This window comes from Battus philenor, unplaced genomic scaffold, assembly GCF_028537555.1.
Source record: "Battus philenor isolate CCGP_79_NKW_IND1 unplaced genomic scaffold, ilBatPhil1.0.hap1 SCAF_24, whole genome shotgun sequence".
Classification (NCBI taxonomy): Eukaryota; Metazoa; Arthropoda; class Insecta; order Lepidoptera; family Papilionidae; genus Battus; species Battus philenor.
In genome coordinates this window covers 4,122,784-4,141,489 of record NW_027181687.1, presented here as the reverse complement: position 1 = coordinate 4,141,489, position 18,706 = coordinate 4,122,784, and the positions used below count along the sequence as shown (strand labels likewise).

The 18,706-nt window shown below is 31.7% G+C and overlaps 1 protein-coding gene across 1 annotated transcript in view; it reads right to left on the bottom strand.

Moving 5' to 3' along the window:
- LOC137924740 (opioid-binding protein/cell adhesion molecule-like) overlaps window positions 1–14,693 on the bottom strand; it is a 47,379-nt gene extending 32,686 nt beyond the window's left edge. Inside the window, exons 1-3 of the mRNA XM_068768158.1 lie at window positions 14,618–14,693; window positions 6,506–6,717; window positions 3,482–3,695 (exon numbers count right to left, since the gene is read on the bottom strand). Of these exons, the coding sequence (XP_068624259.1) occupies window positions 3,482–3,695; window positions 6,506–6,717; window positions 14,618–14,693 (502 nt within the window). The remainder of the gene's footprint in view (window positions 1–3,481; window positions 3,696–6,505; window positions 6,718–14,617) is intronic.
- Window positions 14,694–18,706: the final 4,013 nt, after the last annotated feature.

The window sequence follows — 18,706 nt, the reverse complement described above, 5'->3', positions numbered from 1 at the left end:
AGTGCAGCGCAGAATTGCGGAGCCAACAGTCATCAATAACAATCATTGAATATAACTCAACAGTGTATGATAGCACGTGCGAGCTATAAAGTACGTAAATGCTTTATAGGTGATAGAAATTTTACGTATTCAAGTTACTTACTTACTACTTTGCTTATTCTGAAAAAAAAATTGCAATACATTATACATAAGTGGTGTCCTGTGATATAAAAAAACGTTGATTTTAGGTAGAAAAATAAATCGAATTATACACGTTAAAATAGTAACAAACTAACTCAGTGATTCCCAAAGTGGTCTATATCGACCCCTAGGGGTCTATGACAACCTGCAAGGGGTCCACGTCAGCGAAAAAAAATTTGGGAGTTCATAAAATGAAAATGGGGGTCCACGATAGTGGATCTCTACACATACACTGATAGTACCTATTTACTTACATCATACTATCTTATAATATCAAAACATTTACATTATTATATATAATGTTACGTATATTTTACAGATACAAAATTTTATTTGGAGTAGTTTTAATTTAAATTCAATTAATAAATGTATAAATTAACATGTGTTTTTACTTTAAGTTTTTAACACTAAACTTCACTACAGTTAGAAATTTACAGGAAATCAATATCAGGTAAGTAGGGGGTCTACCCAAAATGGTAAAACATTCAAGGGGTCTACGACACAAAAAAGTTTGGGGAACACTGAACTAACTAGTGAAGTTTAACACGTATTTCGCTGCGAGATCGAAGAAGAATCAAGGTCACTAAAGTAGCTTGAGGGATTGCTTGTCTGGAGTGGCAGTAGGCGGGGCATATCACTCGTGTAACCGATGGCGGTTGAAGCCGAAATGTTGTCTTGTGACAAGCGCTAGTAGGTAGATGTGACGGGAGTAGGCACCCCACTAGGTAGACCAGAGACATTTTTTTATTTTATGGCCCCCGCTATTGGGAGCCTCTCGTACCCCCTATCTGGTGTGAGACAGGGACTTTTTGTTCACATTTATTTAATTTTTCACAATCTTTTTTTTATTTTCTTACTCTTCATTTATGCATCTTATGATCTTTAATTCGGTGTTCATTGCACATTTCTTCTTTCATTTTCTTTCGCTCTATGACCTTTCTTTCCTCTTTCGTTACACATTAGCATTTTATCATTTTATTTCTGCTTATTTACATTCTTTTTGTTTTACATTTATTTCATATTGACCAGAGACATTTAGTTGAATGAAGGCAACGCAATACTGACCATCGTGGCGATTTTTGGGAGAGGCTTACGCATTGAAGTGGGTGTCTACAGGCTGAGAAGGAAAATAAAAGGGCTTCCGAAACCGCTAAACCACGCCTTAGTTATCTGTCAATGAATTTATATTTTCATTAATTACAAAAGTCAATGCAGTTTTGTGTCAAAGGCTAACCCAAGAAAAACTGCAGTAATGACTATGCTAATTATTTTATTATTGAGTTGAACAATGGTTTAAGTTTTATTATTGTGCGAAGTGAAGTTAACGCATTTAGTATTTTTCTCTTTAAGTAATGATAGATCATTGAAATTAAACCAATGTACAACTTTTTAAAAAAGGATTGTTTACATCGTCTGTTACTAACATAAGTGTATGGATTGACTTAGTTACATATTAACTACTTATGCTTTACTCAACATTTTGAGGATTTTGTACTAGTCTTTACAAAAAAAGGTAAACGAATTGCCTGCCATAAATATATTGAAAATTCATATAAACAAACATTAACGTACGTCTTCTTATCTATTGGTAGAATGGGGTCACAAAGATGCAAAGTTATGCGATGCAGTTATGTCACGAAGATATGATTCGAGTATCACCTCAACAGAGCAACTGTTTTGCTTCGATAAGTTCTGGAAGTTTAGGAAATTAGCGGGAAAACTTCCTGATTGAACAGGCGCTCGAAGAAGTGACTACACTCAAGGTAACTTATACAACTTACTTAGACCCGATGTTACATGTCCAATATTATCATATGATTACAAAAAAAATTAAAAATACTCTCGAAATAAATAAATAAGCTTTATTAATAACGTAAATAAATGAAAAAGTTACATATTTTTAATCACCCGATGACAGCCGATAGACGACCATTGAAGGGCATTAGTCTCTCCTAAATATCTCCAGAATGGCTGCATACAGCAACTATCTGCAACCCTGATTATATCCACCTGATAGGGGGGCTACCAGCGTCACGTGTTCGCAACGGCCCTATACTGCAAGAGCGTAAGGCCCCATCACTGCCTTCAGACCTTCAGAAGACCAATTTTTAATCTTACGTTGATGACCGTAGTGTTTTTGCGGATCTTTTAATTCCTGATTTGATCTCGCAGTGAAACTTCTCCATTCCCCTCTCCATTGCTCTGGATGGCTTTGAGCCTTTTTTAAAACCTATCGTAAAAAGCAATTGTTGAGGTTGGCTAAACTGGTATGGTCGGTAGCAAGTTGCTTGTTAGATAAGATAGGTATAAATGACGACACAAAAAAGTGTCGTCTCTTTGATATCTGAGGACGTTATAACGCACGCTGTTGCTCGAATATAAGGAAATTTTATAGTACCTTATGTTGGAAGTGTGTTGTCGTCACAGAAATAATAATAATGATGCAAGAGTTGTTTGGATCACAGTTTTTTTTTTAAATCAGTGAGGCTATTTTACAAATAAATATAATAAAACAACAGAACATGTTTATCAACTACGTCCATGAGATATATGTAAAATATAAACTATTTTTCTTATAAATAAATACTTTGGAACAACCTGTATTTCAACTTATAGTTTTAACACCAATCACCGGTTTTATAACATAAATGCGAATCGATATCCGGATCCAAAAAAAAAAATATTATTGTTTATCACCGAATAATTACTCATTATAAAGCCATGTTTACTCTCCTATTAAATATTTAATAATTGTTCTTTTGTAAGGACAAAACTCCTCAAAAGACGGATAAAAATATGTGAATGAATCGTGTACTTACTTTACAGGATAATTAATTTCTGTCCATAAACTTAAGATTAATGTAATTTTTAGAATTATTAAAAATATTGATGTTATATACATCAATATTATATTATTTATTTAGGGGGACCAGAAAGTAACGCCGTTTCTGCGCAAGTCGATGTTTAATTGTCATTTAGAAGCTCATTAAGAAGACACAACGTCTTCCAAATACGTAATACTAGACGGCAAAAGGTTGTTGATAACTAAAGTGAATATATTGTTGATTAGAAATAAAAACTTGCTAAAAATGTAGACGTGTGAATTAAACTTAAGAAAGCGACATTACTTTCCGGTCCCCCTAATAATTTATTTCGTAGCGCTTCCCAAACAATCGATCTTGAATTTTTTGTGAAAATCGTATTTACAATCGTTGGTAAATTTACAATTATTTTTACAAAAGAACGTTAAAACAAATTAAATGAATGAATATAAGTAATATTTTAGGAATAAAACACTCACCAACGACGGAAAGATGAACCCTTCTCACCAGAGGCGGGTGTGTTGATATCTGGCATTCATAAAACCCTTCGTCTCTTTCACTCACGTACTGTATGAGTAAACGCCAGTCGTTCGGCTGCTCGAATGCAAGGGAGTATCTTGAATCAGCTGAGTAAGTATGACGACCGAAAGACAGAAGATGAATCTCTTCGCCTCTTCGACGGACCCATGATATCTATAAGAAGAATACCTTTACATTAAAATTTATTAGAAAATATTACAAACCTATCGTATTAAGTATAAAAAAAATTGAATGGATAGTTTCTTCTTCTTCTTCTAAGTATAGAATGTCGATTCGCTATGGCCATCTTTAGTACATCGCTATGAATGTTTTGAAACGAAACAGGTCACATTTATTATATACTTTAGATAACAGAGATAATAGATATATATGATTGATTGATTACATTACTTGTAATGCCGTCATACCGTTGACAAATAGGAATGGTTTATGTCGGATATTTTGTGTTGTTGGTATGGATTGGTTTGACGTTTCAATTTATAAGTTTGTTAGTGAAAAGTGTAGTGTTTTTACTATTAATTATTTTAATGAGATCTTTGCTTATGCCTCTATATAAATATGAAAAAAATGATTAGCCAAAAAGGGTACCGATTTTGTGCTTTGGGCTCTGCATTAAAAATTTAAATGGCTCGTAAAAATTATAACAAATGTTAATTATTAGTTTTTAATCAACTTTTCTTATTGGTTGGCTATTTTTAATCATAAATGTTGTAAATGTTACACAAATCTATGAAGCTTAACTGTAACATTTTAATTTGTCTGCTTTTAGTGTTTTTTGTACTAGTCAATTTTTTTTTCTATACTTCAGCCAATAAGTATTAGTGTTTATATAGATACCATATTTTTGTATAACCTATCAAATTTTTAATAAAATTTCTTAACTGCCCCTTAATTCTCTGCACCACCTTAGGTAGTCTGGTAGAGAATGCCTCAAGACATTAAGTCCTCTTTTAGATTTTTTTTAAATGGGCGAATAAACAAATAAATAAATAGCCTTTACTGCTTTGGGACAGCGATTACGCGCGACAGCTTTAGTTTATCAAGTAAGTGATATTATTATACTTCGTTGTTTATGACACGTAATATTTAATTTGTTATACAATTTTATAATTTTTTATATACTTAAACTTTTATGTAGATTCAATAGACACTAGACTTAGCATAATCTTCCGTTTCCTGTATAGCTTGTGGAAACCTAAACATAACGTACTCTAACTTATTTAACTTCAACTTGGCTCAACGATGCTTCAACTAATGAAGATGTAACCAATGATAGATTATCTCGGTGTTAATATCCGTAGCCAACTTTTATTAGCCGGACCGATTTGCCTCGAGACACTAGGACTTCTAATTTGCTCATATATGTACATTGTAATATGTTTTAAAATACTTTAAGCATGTATCTGTATATCTATTTATGCACACGTTTTCATTCTGATGTGAAAATAAAGAGTATCGAATAAATGTAATGATTTTACTTTACATTTCCATATTTAAAAATAATTTTTAATTTTAATTTCACACAGAATTGAAATCTATTTATAAGTTAATACAGTACAATTCTCAAGTTCCTTATTTCTATTTCTGAACTTTTGAAGTATCAAATACTTTTGTATAATTTCAAAATGATTGATGACTTACAACCAGGAAACTGTAGAATCTAATAATAACTTTTGTAAAGTTATTTAACAGGATGTATGGAAAGTATCAAAGTCTTTTGGATAAGTTGATCCTCAAGAGAAACGAGCGAAACAATCATTTCAGTTGCATGATTTAAAATATGACACACTTTTATAAAATTTTATTCTTAGAAGCTTAGTAACGTATTTTAACTTTAACTTAGGACGTTAAGTTGTACGTATCGAAACCTGTTATAGAAATAAAAAGGTTCAGTTTTTGGTTTTAGTTGTCAATGTTAATCTGAAATTTATGTTCAATATTTTAAATATTCAGATATTTATTACTGTTTTAATGAACAAACATTGTATATCTTTCTTCCCTTCTTCTATTTAACCAATAAACGCCCACTGTCCCGTCACCACCACGATGACACATCTGACGCTGTTCATATCAAGCGATTGAAATATCTGTCTGATTTTACTTTTTTGATGATAATGATTTTCTGTCATATTTTATATTCGATTTCAATAGATTTGTAACTCCCCATTGTGGAATGTCATAAATAAATAAAATAAATGCACTTAAGTAATTTAATTTTTTTATTCCAATTTCAAAATTTTTACATTTATATTTTTTTCTCTCCTGGCTATCATATAGTTCCAATTGTTGTTTATTACAGATTTTAAACATATTTGACTTGTCCTTTACGGTATTTATTTTGTTTTGCTTAATAGATTCAATAAGGATATTTTTTTTTATTTTTTTTTTATTTTACATAAGTATATCGTACACGACGTCTTAGTTGTTTCAAATCATTCAAGCACACTGTAAGGCATAGGCTTACCCCAAAAATATCTATGGATAATATAGCGTAATCGCCACGCTTGGCAAGCGAGTTGGCGATCGTAGTGTCTCGAAAATTATAGGTAATGATTAATGCACAATGTGTGAGTTACATTGATATATTTGTATCCTGGGAATCGAACCTGCAACCCACGATCGCAAGTTTCAGTCCACTACCACTGTCACTACTGCTCAGAAGATTTGCATTAATGTTTTATTTGTTGTCAAAGTAATAATTAATTAAATAATTTTTAACACATGCATTAAAAGTAATTATTTTGTATAAAAAATTACAATAAATCAGAATTTTCAAGTACAAATAAATGAAACATGAACTTCGTTCAGCTCTTTATTATTCCGCTATTTATTTAGAAAAAAACTAGTTATATTTTCTGGAAACAATCTCATATTAGCAGAGTATTAGCAGAGTAAAAAATACTTTTATTATATTAATAGGATAAAGCAATAGGAATCATAACAGATAAATAAATTAATCTTACCGTCTTATCTCCTAAATCGTGAACCCTGCAATGCAGATGGACTCGGCTACCTAACTGCGCTGTCACGTTGTTTGTAGATACGTCGTCTTCGAAGAACGGAAGAGGTTCGGATGTAGTAGTAGACGCTTCCTCTTCAGATTCGTCGTATACTTCTGTAAATACTTCATGCCAAAACGGACCGTTGATAATTTTTTTGTCACCAGTTTTGAAGTCTGAAAAATAATCATTCAAACATCAAACACATCATCATCAGATGTTTCTTGTGGATATAAAAACATAAAGCCTTCACCGTAGAATACTTAACTAAATTTTATTTGTTGGCTTGACACTAAAAACACCTTTGTATTGTAAAAATCCAAGTATACAAATGAGAGACTTCGAAAATAGTACTTTTATATATAATTTATTAAAGCTATCTCTATTATTTCGTAGCAATAACGACAGGCGAATATACACTCGAATATTAAGTTTATAAATAACACTTCTTACACAAAATATTTAGTCGAAAGTCTTAAAGTTATAGGCATTCTCTGCTATTAACTATTTAGGGCGCAGATATAATTAATTTAGGTTGCTATTATAATTAATTATCATAAAAAAATAAGACAAAATTTCTAACACAAATATAAAAATTAAAGTACTATTAATACTATTGAACACCAAATCCATGTACATCACATACAAACTGTAAAAGAAATAATTTACAATATATTTTCTTTACTAATAAATCCAAGACCAGAAAGAACCATTAAGTACTGAGTGAAATCAATAATGAGAGAAGTACAAGAATTATGAATTTCCATCCAGCGTTTCTACTTAGAGACGTTAGACGTAAGACTGTCAGTCTTATTTGAGCTGTAATATCTCCGGCAAAAGCATGTTTCAAATGACAGCCACTTACAGGGCTGGCTACTAGCAATTTTTTAAACTGTCGAAGTGAAGATATAAATTTCGATTTGAGAACCATTTAGTTTTATTTTTAAAAAATAACATCAGTCAGTTATTGTAACATTAATTACGAATAATTATTTCACGTCACATTTACCAATTGCTATGCTCATTGCCACCATGTTTTATTAAAAAATTAAATTAAAAGCTACTAAATAAATTGAAAATTAAATGCCAAACCGTTGATATATTGAAATAAATAAAATTATCTAATCTGTAGTCGACATGAACCAAAACAGCTTAAATGTTTTTTGTATTCATTTTTTATGTTTGTACATACAAAACGTTACATTATAATGTTTACGTATTATAAAAGGTTAAATTATCATATGAATCTCAAACATTATCATCTCTTAAACCCAAATTAATAAATACTTTACACACGAAGAGTTTTAAAATCAATTATTATTTTGGTTTTTGTCCAAATAAATTAATGTTAATTTTAACGTGTAACAATAAATATTCACACATTTAGCGAGAGGTAAATAACCACTCGCGCTCGTGTCTGAACCTTCATAAAGACAATATCACCAGCATACACTATTAGCAGACGGAGGAGAACTACCACACATGTATTTATTCCTCGAAATCTACCCGAATGCTATGGCAGCAAGTACATCACACACAGTGGCCGAATTCAAACGCTCAAAAATGATTTAAAACAATTAATATTTTAGTCGCAGTGGCCAGAATTACAAAGCGTTCTTACGTAACCATTCCAAATTCAATATTACAATTGTGTAACAACCTATCTAATTTGTAAAGTTACCAAATAGGATTCACACATAGGCAATTTCGGTTTTGTTAGAAGTTGTATAATGTACGAACTAATACAAACTGAAATTCTCACGCTTTGTAACAAGACCCTAATCCTGTCGATCATAATCCCATAGCGCGGGTTATTCGCAATGTAGACCCGGACGTTGGTGAATATTTAGAAAGACATTCAAACATTTACCGTTTCCAAACCATATTCAGATACTAACCATTACCACAACTTTGAATGAGGTTTCCACAATTGTGTAGGATACTTGTAAAAATTTACTAAAATAATTAAACTAACGCAAAAAAATACTTCGAACAAAAACATTATTGATGATATAAAATGGATAGCCTCACACAAGATGGAAACCAACCAAATAAGGTCACGGGAAGACACTGAAAGCCGCTTTTAACAGGTTGTCCTTTTGGAAATCTCTGGTGAAGATCTATCCTCTGCAGTGTACATTTTATAGCCGAAATGATGACGATGGTCACGAGAATGGTAATGAAAATAATGTGATAAAGTTTTTTACCGATAAGAAAAAAGAATTGTTTGAAAGCGGAATAATGAAAATTGGAAATGGATAAAAGTAATTGAATAAAATGACGTATCGTCTTCTTTTCAGGCGGTGGACGCCCATTGCAAGGCATAGGCCTCACCCAAAGATCGGCACGATTACCAGTCCTGCACTGCGTGCATCCAGCGACTTTAACTATTTCTTAAAATTAAGTTAAAAATGGGGTACATTTGAACAAAATTCTAAAGTTACTTTATTAAATTAGTTTTCAAAATAGAGATAGAATTGCTGATTTAATTCGTTTCTAAATATAAAAAAAATTGTATTTATATAAATCTTACTGTACGCAGTAATAATTTTTGAACACTGTAATTTTAATTAAATATTACAATAAAGAGAAGTAAGCATTTCTCAAAATCGTAATAGTTATTCAATTACGTAAGCAGTGTTCGCTTTCCGATAACGTTAGTAATAAATTGGCGCTTTATTCTATTTACAAATTGAACAATTTCACGATTGAGAGTAATTTAAGATTTTGAAAGACGCATGTAAAACAGTTTTCAGGGGTATATATATGATATTTTTCAGCAAAAATATTTAAACCTTTTATACTTATTTTCAATTACGCTGTTCAAAGCGATCTTTGAAATATGTTACTGTAATTTATATTATCTATTGGAATCCGACATGCTAATATCTTTTAGTAAAACAAAGTCTTATCTATTATTGCTTATTCTCTGTTGATGTTCTTGCTGTTAGCCCGAAGGCTTTTACAGCTTCATCGGAGCTGAATTCACGGAGCGGATGGTTCCGTGAATATAAACAAAGTCTTAAGAGATTGGTAAGAAACAATGATTAATTTTAGAAAGTGCCTATCAAAATATTATATCAAAATATTATATGGTATTTATTTTTTCGCAAACCTTTGAAATGTAATATTTATTCACCTTTTTAAAGATTTTGTACTTATAACCAATCACGTCGTATAACTATATTATATAAAATTTTTAAACTTAAGGCTCAAACAGTAATTAAGACTTATGTTTGCGTTTCAAACTATTGACCATTACCAATAAAATTTACCATCTTTTAATACTGTTTTTCATTAATAGATTCTAGTTTAAAATCGGTTTGCGGAATTTCATAAATATATTCTCTAACTTAAGCCTGTTATAAGGACGCAACTGTTTATTTTTTATTGATCGTTATATATTAAATGCATACTAGACATAAACATATAATATTATTAATAGAATTGAGTCTTTTAACTTTTGGGGATCAATACATTACAAAATAGTGTAAATATTTAAATAACCCTAATTCATATTTGAAACATAGTTTTCCAGACGTTGATATTAAAATAATGTACTGACAGAAGCAACTTCATATATTGATATTTTATTCAGACATATCCATAAAAATGTTTTAAGATGAAACACTAATCTTTAATATCCTTGTTACAGTAAAAGCTAGAAACAAATTGGCAAAATATTCGTAACAAAGGCTCGCATTTAAATAGAAAATCTCCGTCCCCTTACAAAATATATTGTTACATACAAATAGCTGTCTCTTGGAACGTAAGATTCCATTGTTGCTTTGAGATATTGGATTCTTCAAATTAGCAAATGTCTCATTTTCATATGTGCAATAGGAAAATATCTATGGCATGTCTACAGACCTTATATAACATTTTAATATTATCTATACAAATAAATAAAATTAGAGAATCTGTTTGTAATGTTAAAATATCTGCTATTTTCTACATGCATATAAATATGTATACGTTACATATACCATTACATTTTTTTAAACTTTCGTCTGTCTATCAACAAACAGTGTTGCAGTTAATCTCTGAAATAGCTGGTCTGGTTTCGACGCGAATTATACTGGCAGGTAGCTGATATACGGAGTAACTAAGGCTACTGGTATTTTAGAAAAAAATCTTATAAAATAATAATGTAATGAAATCTACAAAAATCAGTGCGAGTCACCCGAAGCTGGCGGTTTACTGCTGATAACAAAAAACATTAGCATCATTGGCGGTCGGACTTTATTTATATTTCTTTGAATTACCTTTCGCGTATGTTCGAAATTTAAAAAGCAGTACGGCGACTAAATCACGGTTAAGAATAAAACTAAACATAAAGTCTCAAGAAATACAACATTTGCGCCATTGTCGTTATTATCGATATTATTTTAGTCGTAGGGCATTTATTGCTTGACAAGCGCTTGATTCCAAAAAGTATGTATAAATCGACCTGCATATAGCGTTTTCCATTAACTTTAACAAGATCGTAAGTCTACCTTGTGAGTAGAATTACTACACTGCCTTTGCCGGGCTTGACTCCAAAACCTTCGAAATCTATTTTACGCGTTATGTAGCTTTCCTTCTAGCAATTCAACTTGCAAATCCAAAATAGGACATATTCTGTAATATATCATGCTCAAGGTAGAGATAGATTTAAAAAGACACTATAAAATGTTTTATGGGATTATACAAATGTCGTTACTAAATTCATGGAAAATCCGGAGGTAAAAGTTAATGTTATGTAACAGACGTCCCTTATATGAAAGCTCAGGTATGACCAGTTATGTAACCTCGAAAGGTAATTATAAAGTGACTGAGAAGCAGATCGTTATGGATGGCTTGGCCTCTAACCAACGCGTTACTGGAGCCTAACCAACTCTATTTTAATCATCTTGTTACATTAATGTACGAACGATATGTTTGACCCGATAATATTGGGATATTAACAATCCGTTAGTGAAATTTCAATTTGTTTCAGAACATATTTAGTACTGCGTGTGAATCATGTGTTTAAAAGAAGCAAAAATATTTTCGACATACTCTGTCTAATATTTAACGTAAGGATGTTACGAAAAAAAAAATCGAGGTCACATTTGTAATTTAAAATTTTGTAATACGTATATAATATTCGCATTATCATAACTTCAGGTGAAGAACTTATACTGGTGTACATAGGCCTCCCGTAAATATCGTCAACGTGTTCCGAATATCATACATACATACGAACGTATGTATTTAATATATATAAAATAAAAAAAACATCGTCACATTTTCTCTGTTGGTTTAAAATAAAAATACGTAACGTCCTTAGCCGATGTACAGTAGGACATAGTTACTATAAACGTGATTTTAATTAAGCAATGTAATAATAAATAAAGCTATAAATGCAACTAAAGTAAACAGTGTCTGTCACAATAACAAAAAAAAAACTTAAATTTTATGTATAATTTTTGTGTTTATTTTAATTAATAAATTTACGCAGCACATCACTTCAGTATATGTTTATAATAACAACCGATCAAACCTCTCTCTAACTATCCGACTTGAGATTCAGTCCTTTCTGGTACCTTCCAATCGGAATGTCTGGTAACATGCATCCAGTGTCTCCGACGACTTTGAACAAGTCGTCTGTCGAACTCGTGAGTGAACTAACTTACGCTTCTCTGTAATTCCAGAACCTTGAAGCCTCAGCGGCTATCAGTTCTGCATGCTACGTAGCCTGCCTACTGCCACTTAAACTTGCTAAACTGCTGGACAACGGTTACATTCATTCGTCTACAGATCTCCTCATTCCTGATTCAATCTCACAAAGAAATGACCAAAACCATTTTCACACCTCAACGTGTGACTGTGAGATTAATAATGAGGTAAAGACATAGATCTCATCAGAACTGGTAACATAAATTGGTCATCCTGTTCCATTCATTAAGCATCACCTCAGACGAGAGGCGCTTGACAAATGGAACAGAAGTTACGTGGAAGGTGAAACTGCTTCAGTAACGAGGATATTTTTCCTGGTCCTTGAATCAGCCTATAGCGCGCTCCGATAAATTAAGCTGGACACAGTTCTGACCCGAATTTTGCGCGTGCGCACAGTGCGCGGGGTTTCACTGAGTACTTGCGTAGGTTTAAACTCAAGGTGTGTCCCTCGTGCATCTGTAACCCTGCGGCGGAGTAAACCGTAGCGCATACCTAGTCACCGACTGTCCCGTATTTGGCACATTATAAGGGTTGAATGCCAGTCCCGGCTGAATGAAAAAAAAAGAAAAGACATCGCCTCATTGGTGAACAAATAGGGAAGCCGCCAGATTTTTCTGTATACTGCCGAAAGGTTATAAAGGGAAAGTAATCAAAAATAATAAAACGCAATGTTAGTAGGAAAGGAAAATGAGATAAAATAATTATGTACCAAAAATATGATATAGATATCAGATATAAACAAAAAAAATTAAATAATAAATTAATGAATAGTAAAATGTTGAATAAATACAGACAACAAAATAGATATTGTAAATTAGCAGTCCAGAATGAATGGTATAGGAAACAAGAATTCTATGTTACGATATTAACTGATATCGGACAAGAAAATGTTTAGTAGCTTTCCGCTATAGCTGTTTAGTATAATTAATTGCCAGTGTGTAACCATGACACTCTAACATCTGAACACAATTTAAAAAAAATAAAATCAATATAAATTTAAGACGAAGTAATCTCCAGCAACGTTATATATTGAATAAAAATAAACTTCCTGTACCCGCTATTAGGGTCCATAAAGTGTCTCTCTCGTTCGTAGGTCAATGTATACGATTTTATTAGAAGCTTCCAAACGACGGTGAAAATTTATCTCTAAAATACAATAAATTTGTTAAGTACAGGCTCTGCCAAAAAACACATAACTATATTTCAGTGTACGATAAAGATCTTTGGTAATATTTTTTCATAATTTTATAGGAAAACATTTTTAAAGCGATATAAATAAAATTACTAACCTAAGTTAGTTTTTAGTTATTGTGGTAAGGTGCGTTACGAACTAATGTAAACTTAATTTTAAGCTGACGATTAAAAATGATTGTAATGATAAAAAAATTACTAAAAATATTTTGACTTGATCTTTGAAACGGTTAAGCAACAGTGTTTACTGCTGTGATATCTATATGATAAGAGATACTGCTATAGCCATTTACATACATAAATCCGAAAATTAGCATAAGGCTTTTCTGTTTGTTGCTTACAAAACCTTAGAAATTTATTCTGGGCTTTGTTATGAAGGTTACTTATAAATTCTGCAAAGGTCGATGGTTTTCCACCAGTGGTAAATACACAAAAAGAAAAATCCTCCATTCACAATAATTTCTATACATTGCAAATATAGATACATGAAGATAATGGACGCCCAAAACTCAAAAATGGCTCATCCAATTTGTTAGCTGTACTTTTTAAAATATTCGTCAATATACGATGAAAGTTCAAATTAATTAAAAATGAGAAATATCGTCAAAACGTCATCCAAACTTAGTTAAAAGGTAAAAAACATGTAATGATTACTTAAAAAAATGTCACAAAGTACTTCAAAGGAAGTATAATAAATAACATTATTAATAAACTCTTGTTTGATTTCCTTTACGAAATATAAAACTTATTTAAGAAAGTAATTATTGAAATGTGAAATTATTTTTTTAAAAATAATTGGTATTCATAATTCAGTCAATAAATCTATAAATAAAATCATAACCCTGAAAAGCTTTTTATTGTCTTTGAATGGACTGCGAAAATCCAATAACTTTAGAGATTACAAAATCAATATGGACAGCTAATGTTTATTAAAATCTATACAGGGACCAACAAGTCTAATTTCTCTTTCTTATATTAAATTCACCGGATAACATTTTAAACGTTTTTTTTATTTCTAAACAACAATATGTTATTAACAACCTTTTGCTATCTAGTACACGAATTTTTAATGTCGTAGGTGCAAAACAATCGGTTTTTCTGTAAAATATGTGGACAGATACGTCATTACTTTTCGGTCACCTTGATAAATTATGCTAACAGTAATAAGATAATATAAAACATTACCTGGCATTTGCGGCGCTATCACGCATAGAGTTCTCGTTAGCAAGGAACAGAATACGAGCAATCCAGCTGGAGTCATCTTGTCAGCCCCGAGAGTTTGGAGCCATAGAGTTCATTTGTTTAAACGCCTTTGTCCCTAAAACAAAAGGAAAAGATTCAAAGACAATAATCGAAGGCAGCGGTATGAATCGGAAGTGGCATCAGCTGAAACTAAACTTACAACTTTTATAAGCACACCCGACGAATCCCCTGCAGAATATTAAGTAGAGAAAGATACGGATAAAGGTCCGAGTAGAATACTTACAAATCGAATTGTAAGCTTTTCTTTCTTTTAAATTCTTTGCGACGTTCATTATCATGATACCAACATTTACACATTTTTGAAGTTTTATCAAAATATATTTCTATTTTTACAAACGTGGATAAATCGAAAGTGCATTCGAGCATGAGGCGCCCATCTATCCACTCTTCGGTACAATACATGTCTTATAAATACGGACCTCCGTACGCCAAAGCATACAAACTTTACGAATTCATATATATTCGCGTTGTGAAATAAAGAATTAAATAAACATATTTTAAATGTTTTTATAGTGAACCAAAATACGTAATGGATTTGTATTTCTTATCGTCATTTTCACAATGCATTTTAATAGTATTTCGTGACAACGTTGCGGAGTATAAAATACTTACTTTTATGATAACCGTACGCACATCTTTCTTTTCCAAATAAAATAAAAAAATCCGCTATTTCATTTTATGTTTTGATCCTTTAGTTTAACAGCTGTAACCATTGCCGTTGCAATATGTAACAAATAATGACAATTACGAATTCATAATTTGTTCGATAAGTTTTATTGTACTGGCTGTTGCATCCACTAACAAGTAATATTGTTATCATATAAGTGTCGTTTAAGATATTTGAGATCAAAAACAAGGACAGGACGTAAAACTTAAACTTAAGGAGACCGGGACAGTTTCTTACTCTATCAAAGCACAGGTCCTAACCAAAACTCTCAAAACTCAAAACTCAATAAAATCTAAGAAAACTTCTTTACAAATTTAATTTATTTCAAGAATCATATTCCGTTCAATCCGAATTTATATCTTAAAAAGGACGTGGTAAGTATTCATATGAATGAATGAATACTCGTAAATTCTCGGACGTAGTTGTTCACGTTATGCTCATAAATTCATACGAATGCTGGCGCCATCTATATTTTACTTCTCTAACATATTAAGAATATTTCTCTATTTTACATAAAATGTCCAACAATGTTTGAAGTTTAGATTTGGTGTATGTATATATTTACGTGAACCGAGTATAGGAAACACAATATCTGAGCTCGTTTCGCCGCACCGCATACACATAAAGCGACTTCTTTATTGTAGTTCCGAAGCCAAGGAAAATTTTATTATTTGCTACAGTAGTAATCAAGACATTCTCTGCTGTAAGTAGCGCATTTGTACAAAGTACTTAGTTAAGCGTCTGTATACGAGTAGAACAAGAACAGCTTTCTGTAATAGTTGGCTCTTATTTATATTTCCGGGGTGAAATGATTTGGAACATTTATAGGATGATTGATTGTAGGTGAAACAAAAGATTGACACCTTTAAAGGAGTAAAATTTTTAACACCTATTTTCAATCATTCTGTTTAAAGAGATCACTCTGAAATATGTAACATTATGTATGTATTTATGTGCCACTAAAGAATTACAGCACAACGTCCGCAAAAATTGATAGTAAACACTAATAACCTAAATATGTAGTAATTAAAATTTAGATTTTTTTTTATAAATTCGTTATTTATTATTTCAAAGCACAAACAAAAAACTTCCAAAGGCTAGGTCATTCTCACTATTTCTAATTTTATATCTGAACTTCTGCTTCTTCTTCTCAGCCGATAGACACTTACAGCAAGCTTACTGTAACCCTCCCCCAAAAAAAAACAAAAAAGAGTTCCTCCTACTCTGTAGAAAAATAATAAGTATAGTAATAGATAGAAATAAAAGCTAATAAAAATGTAAACAACATAAATCAAAAAAAAAATAATGTAAAACCAAGTGATATTGTAATAATCCTATATAGAAATAAAATAATAAAAATGTAAAAGAGTAATGAGGGATGTATGAAAGGCGTTACAGAGCTAAAGGGAAAGACAGAAGAATTGTGGCAAGAATGAAAAGAACGAAAGATCATACGATTTATGAAAGACGATAATGAAAATAAAAAAAATATGTGGAAAAATTAAATAATGTTGAATAGTCCCTGTCCCACACAAGATAGGGGGTACAAGAGGCTCCCAATAGCGGGGGCCATAAAAAAAAACCCTCCCCCAAAGGTCACGACAATGGTCCAGCTAATGGGGGCCAACTCACGCAGCCTCTCGAGAATCTTTCTGCCCCAGCGCCCATCGTTTGCATTAGCAATGTGCGTCGCCCACAGCTACTTCCAAAAATGCCAATTCTTTGAACTACGCAGGTGACTTTGGTGCTTCTGCAGACTACTACATTTCAGATTAGATCTCGCAGATAAGCTCATTATCAAACATTAACCAAAGACCTTCGTCTTTAGACATTACAGCATTTTACTTTATCATTGTAAATTTGTATATTTTATATTTTAACTGTGTAAATTTTATCATGTTGTATGCGCTTTGTATTTTAATATTTATTTAATTTTCACAAGATTTTTTTACAATTACTACCAAAAAAACAACGCCTTGCGATAAAACCTTTAACAAATTTCTTATCGTTCTTTTCTTTTCCTGATTTCGTATCGATATAAAGTCAAACTAATAAATATTTTACACGACCGGATTATTTTTAGAATATTTTTGTTATAAAAATAATCTAATACAATTTTATTAGACTGCAACGTAAAATTAAAATGCTGCGACTTGCGTGAAAACGAAAGAATCACATCGAAATGGTAATTGGGAATTGTTGATACAAGAATCAACACCTGTAGCCAGCTGTAGTTACGGTGTGCATTTCTTCGGCACCAATTACCATTCATAATAAACATTAAATATTATTCTTTTTACAACAATAACTATCGAATAGTTCTCCAACAAAAACTTCGTTTCATTTTGAAGCGAAACAAATTTATTTGAGAAAATGTCTTGCATAAAAATTACTGTTTTGTATCTTGATATATACGAAGTTATTTGTAGACAAGTCACAGTAACTACAAAACGAAATATTAGAGATTGCATAACCTATTTGCCCCGCAGTAACATTAATCAAGGTTATTTCAAATTATTTATCTCTCGTATAGCTATAAAAGTCTGCTACTAAAGACTTATGTACCATACGTTACGGTATCTGATCCTCATGCGACATGAATCATAGCATAAAGCAGGCTTTTATATGACATATTTACATCGATTTAAGGTAGACTTATTTTATTTTTAATCCGACGCTATTATGTGTAATTATTGGAATGTTCGGAAAGTAATTTACTTTTTTCCCGACAGAGGTTTAATTGTATTTTTTCGCAGCTAACTTCACATTTAAGTCGCATTGTTATTATATGTTTTGACAGCTGATATGCTGTTTTTGGTCGGTGCCCTTTTAAATATGGAAAGCAATACGCAGGATTTTCGACATGTTTTACTTTTTTACCAAAGAAAAGGAAAAAAATGCTGTTCAAGCCAGAAAGAAATTAACCAATGCGTACGGAGAAGATGTGTTGACAATACGCCAGTGACAGAACTGGCTTGCAAAATTTAGATCCGGCAATTTTGAAGTCGAAGATGCACCAAGTTCTGGAAGGCCGATTGAAGCTGATAAAGACACGATAAAGGAATTAGTTGATACAAACCGTCGAATAATAACACGAGAGATAGGTGAGAGTTAATATTTATCGAATTCAACTGTTTATGATCACCAGAAAGGCTTAGGTTTAACCTCGAAGCTCGACGTAGGGTTTCCTCATGTCCTCACAAAGAGTTTGGTCACTCTCTAAAAGCTTTTACAGCTTGGATAAGATTTATTGCCACACCTACTATATTCTCCAGACCTTCGGATTATTATTTGTTCCAGTTAATGCAAAATTAATTGGACGGTAAAATTTTTACCTTAAATGA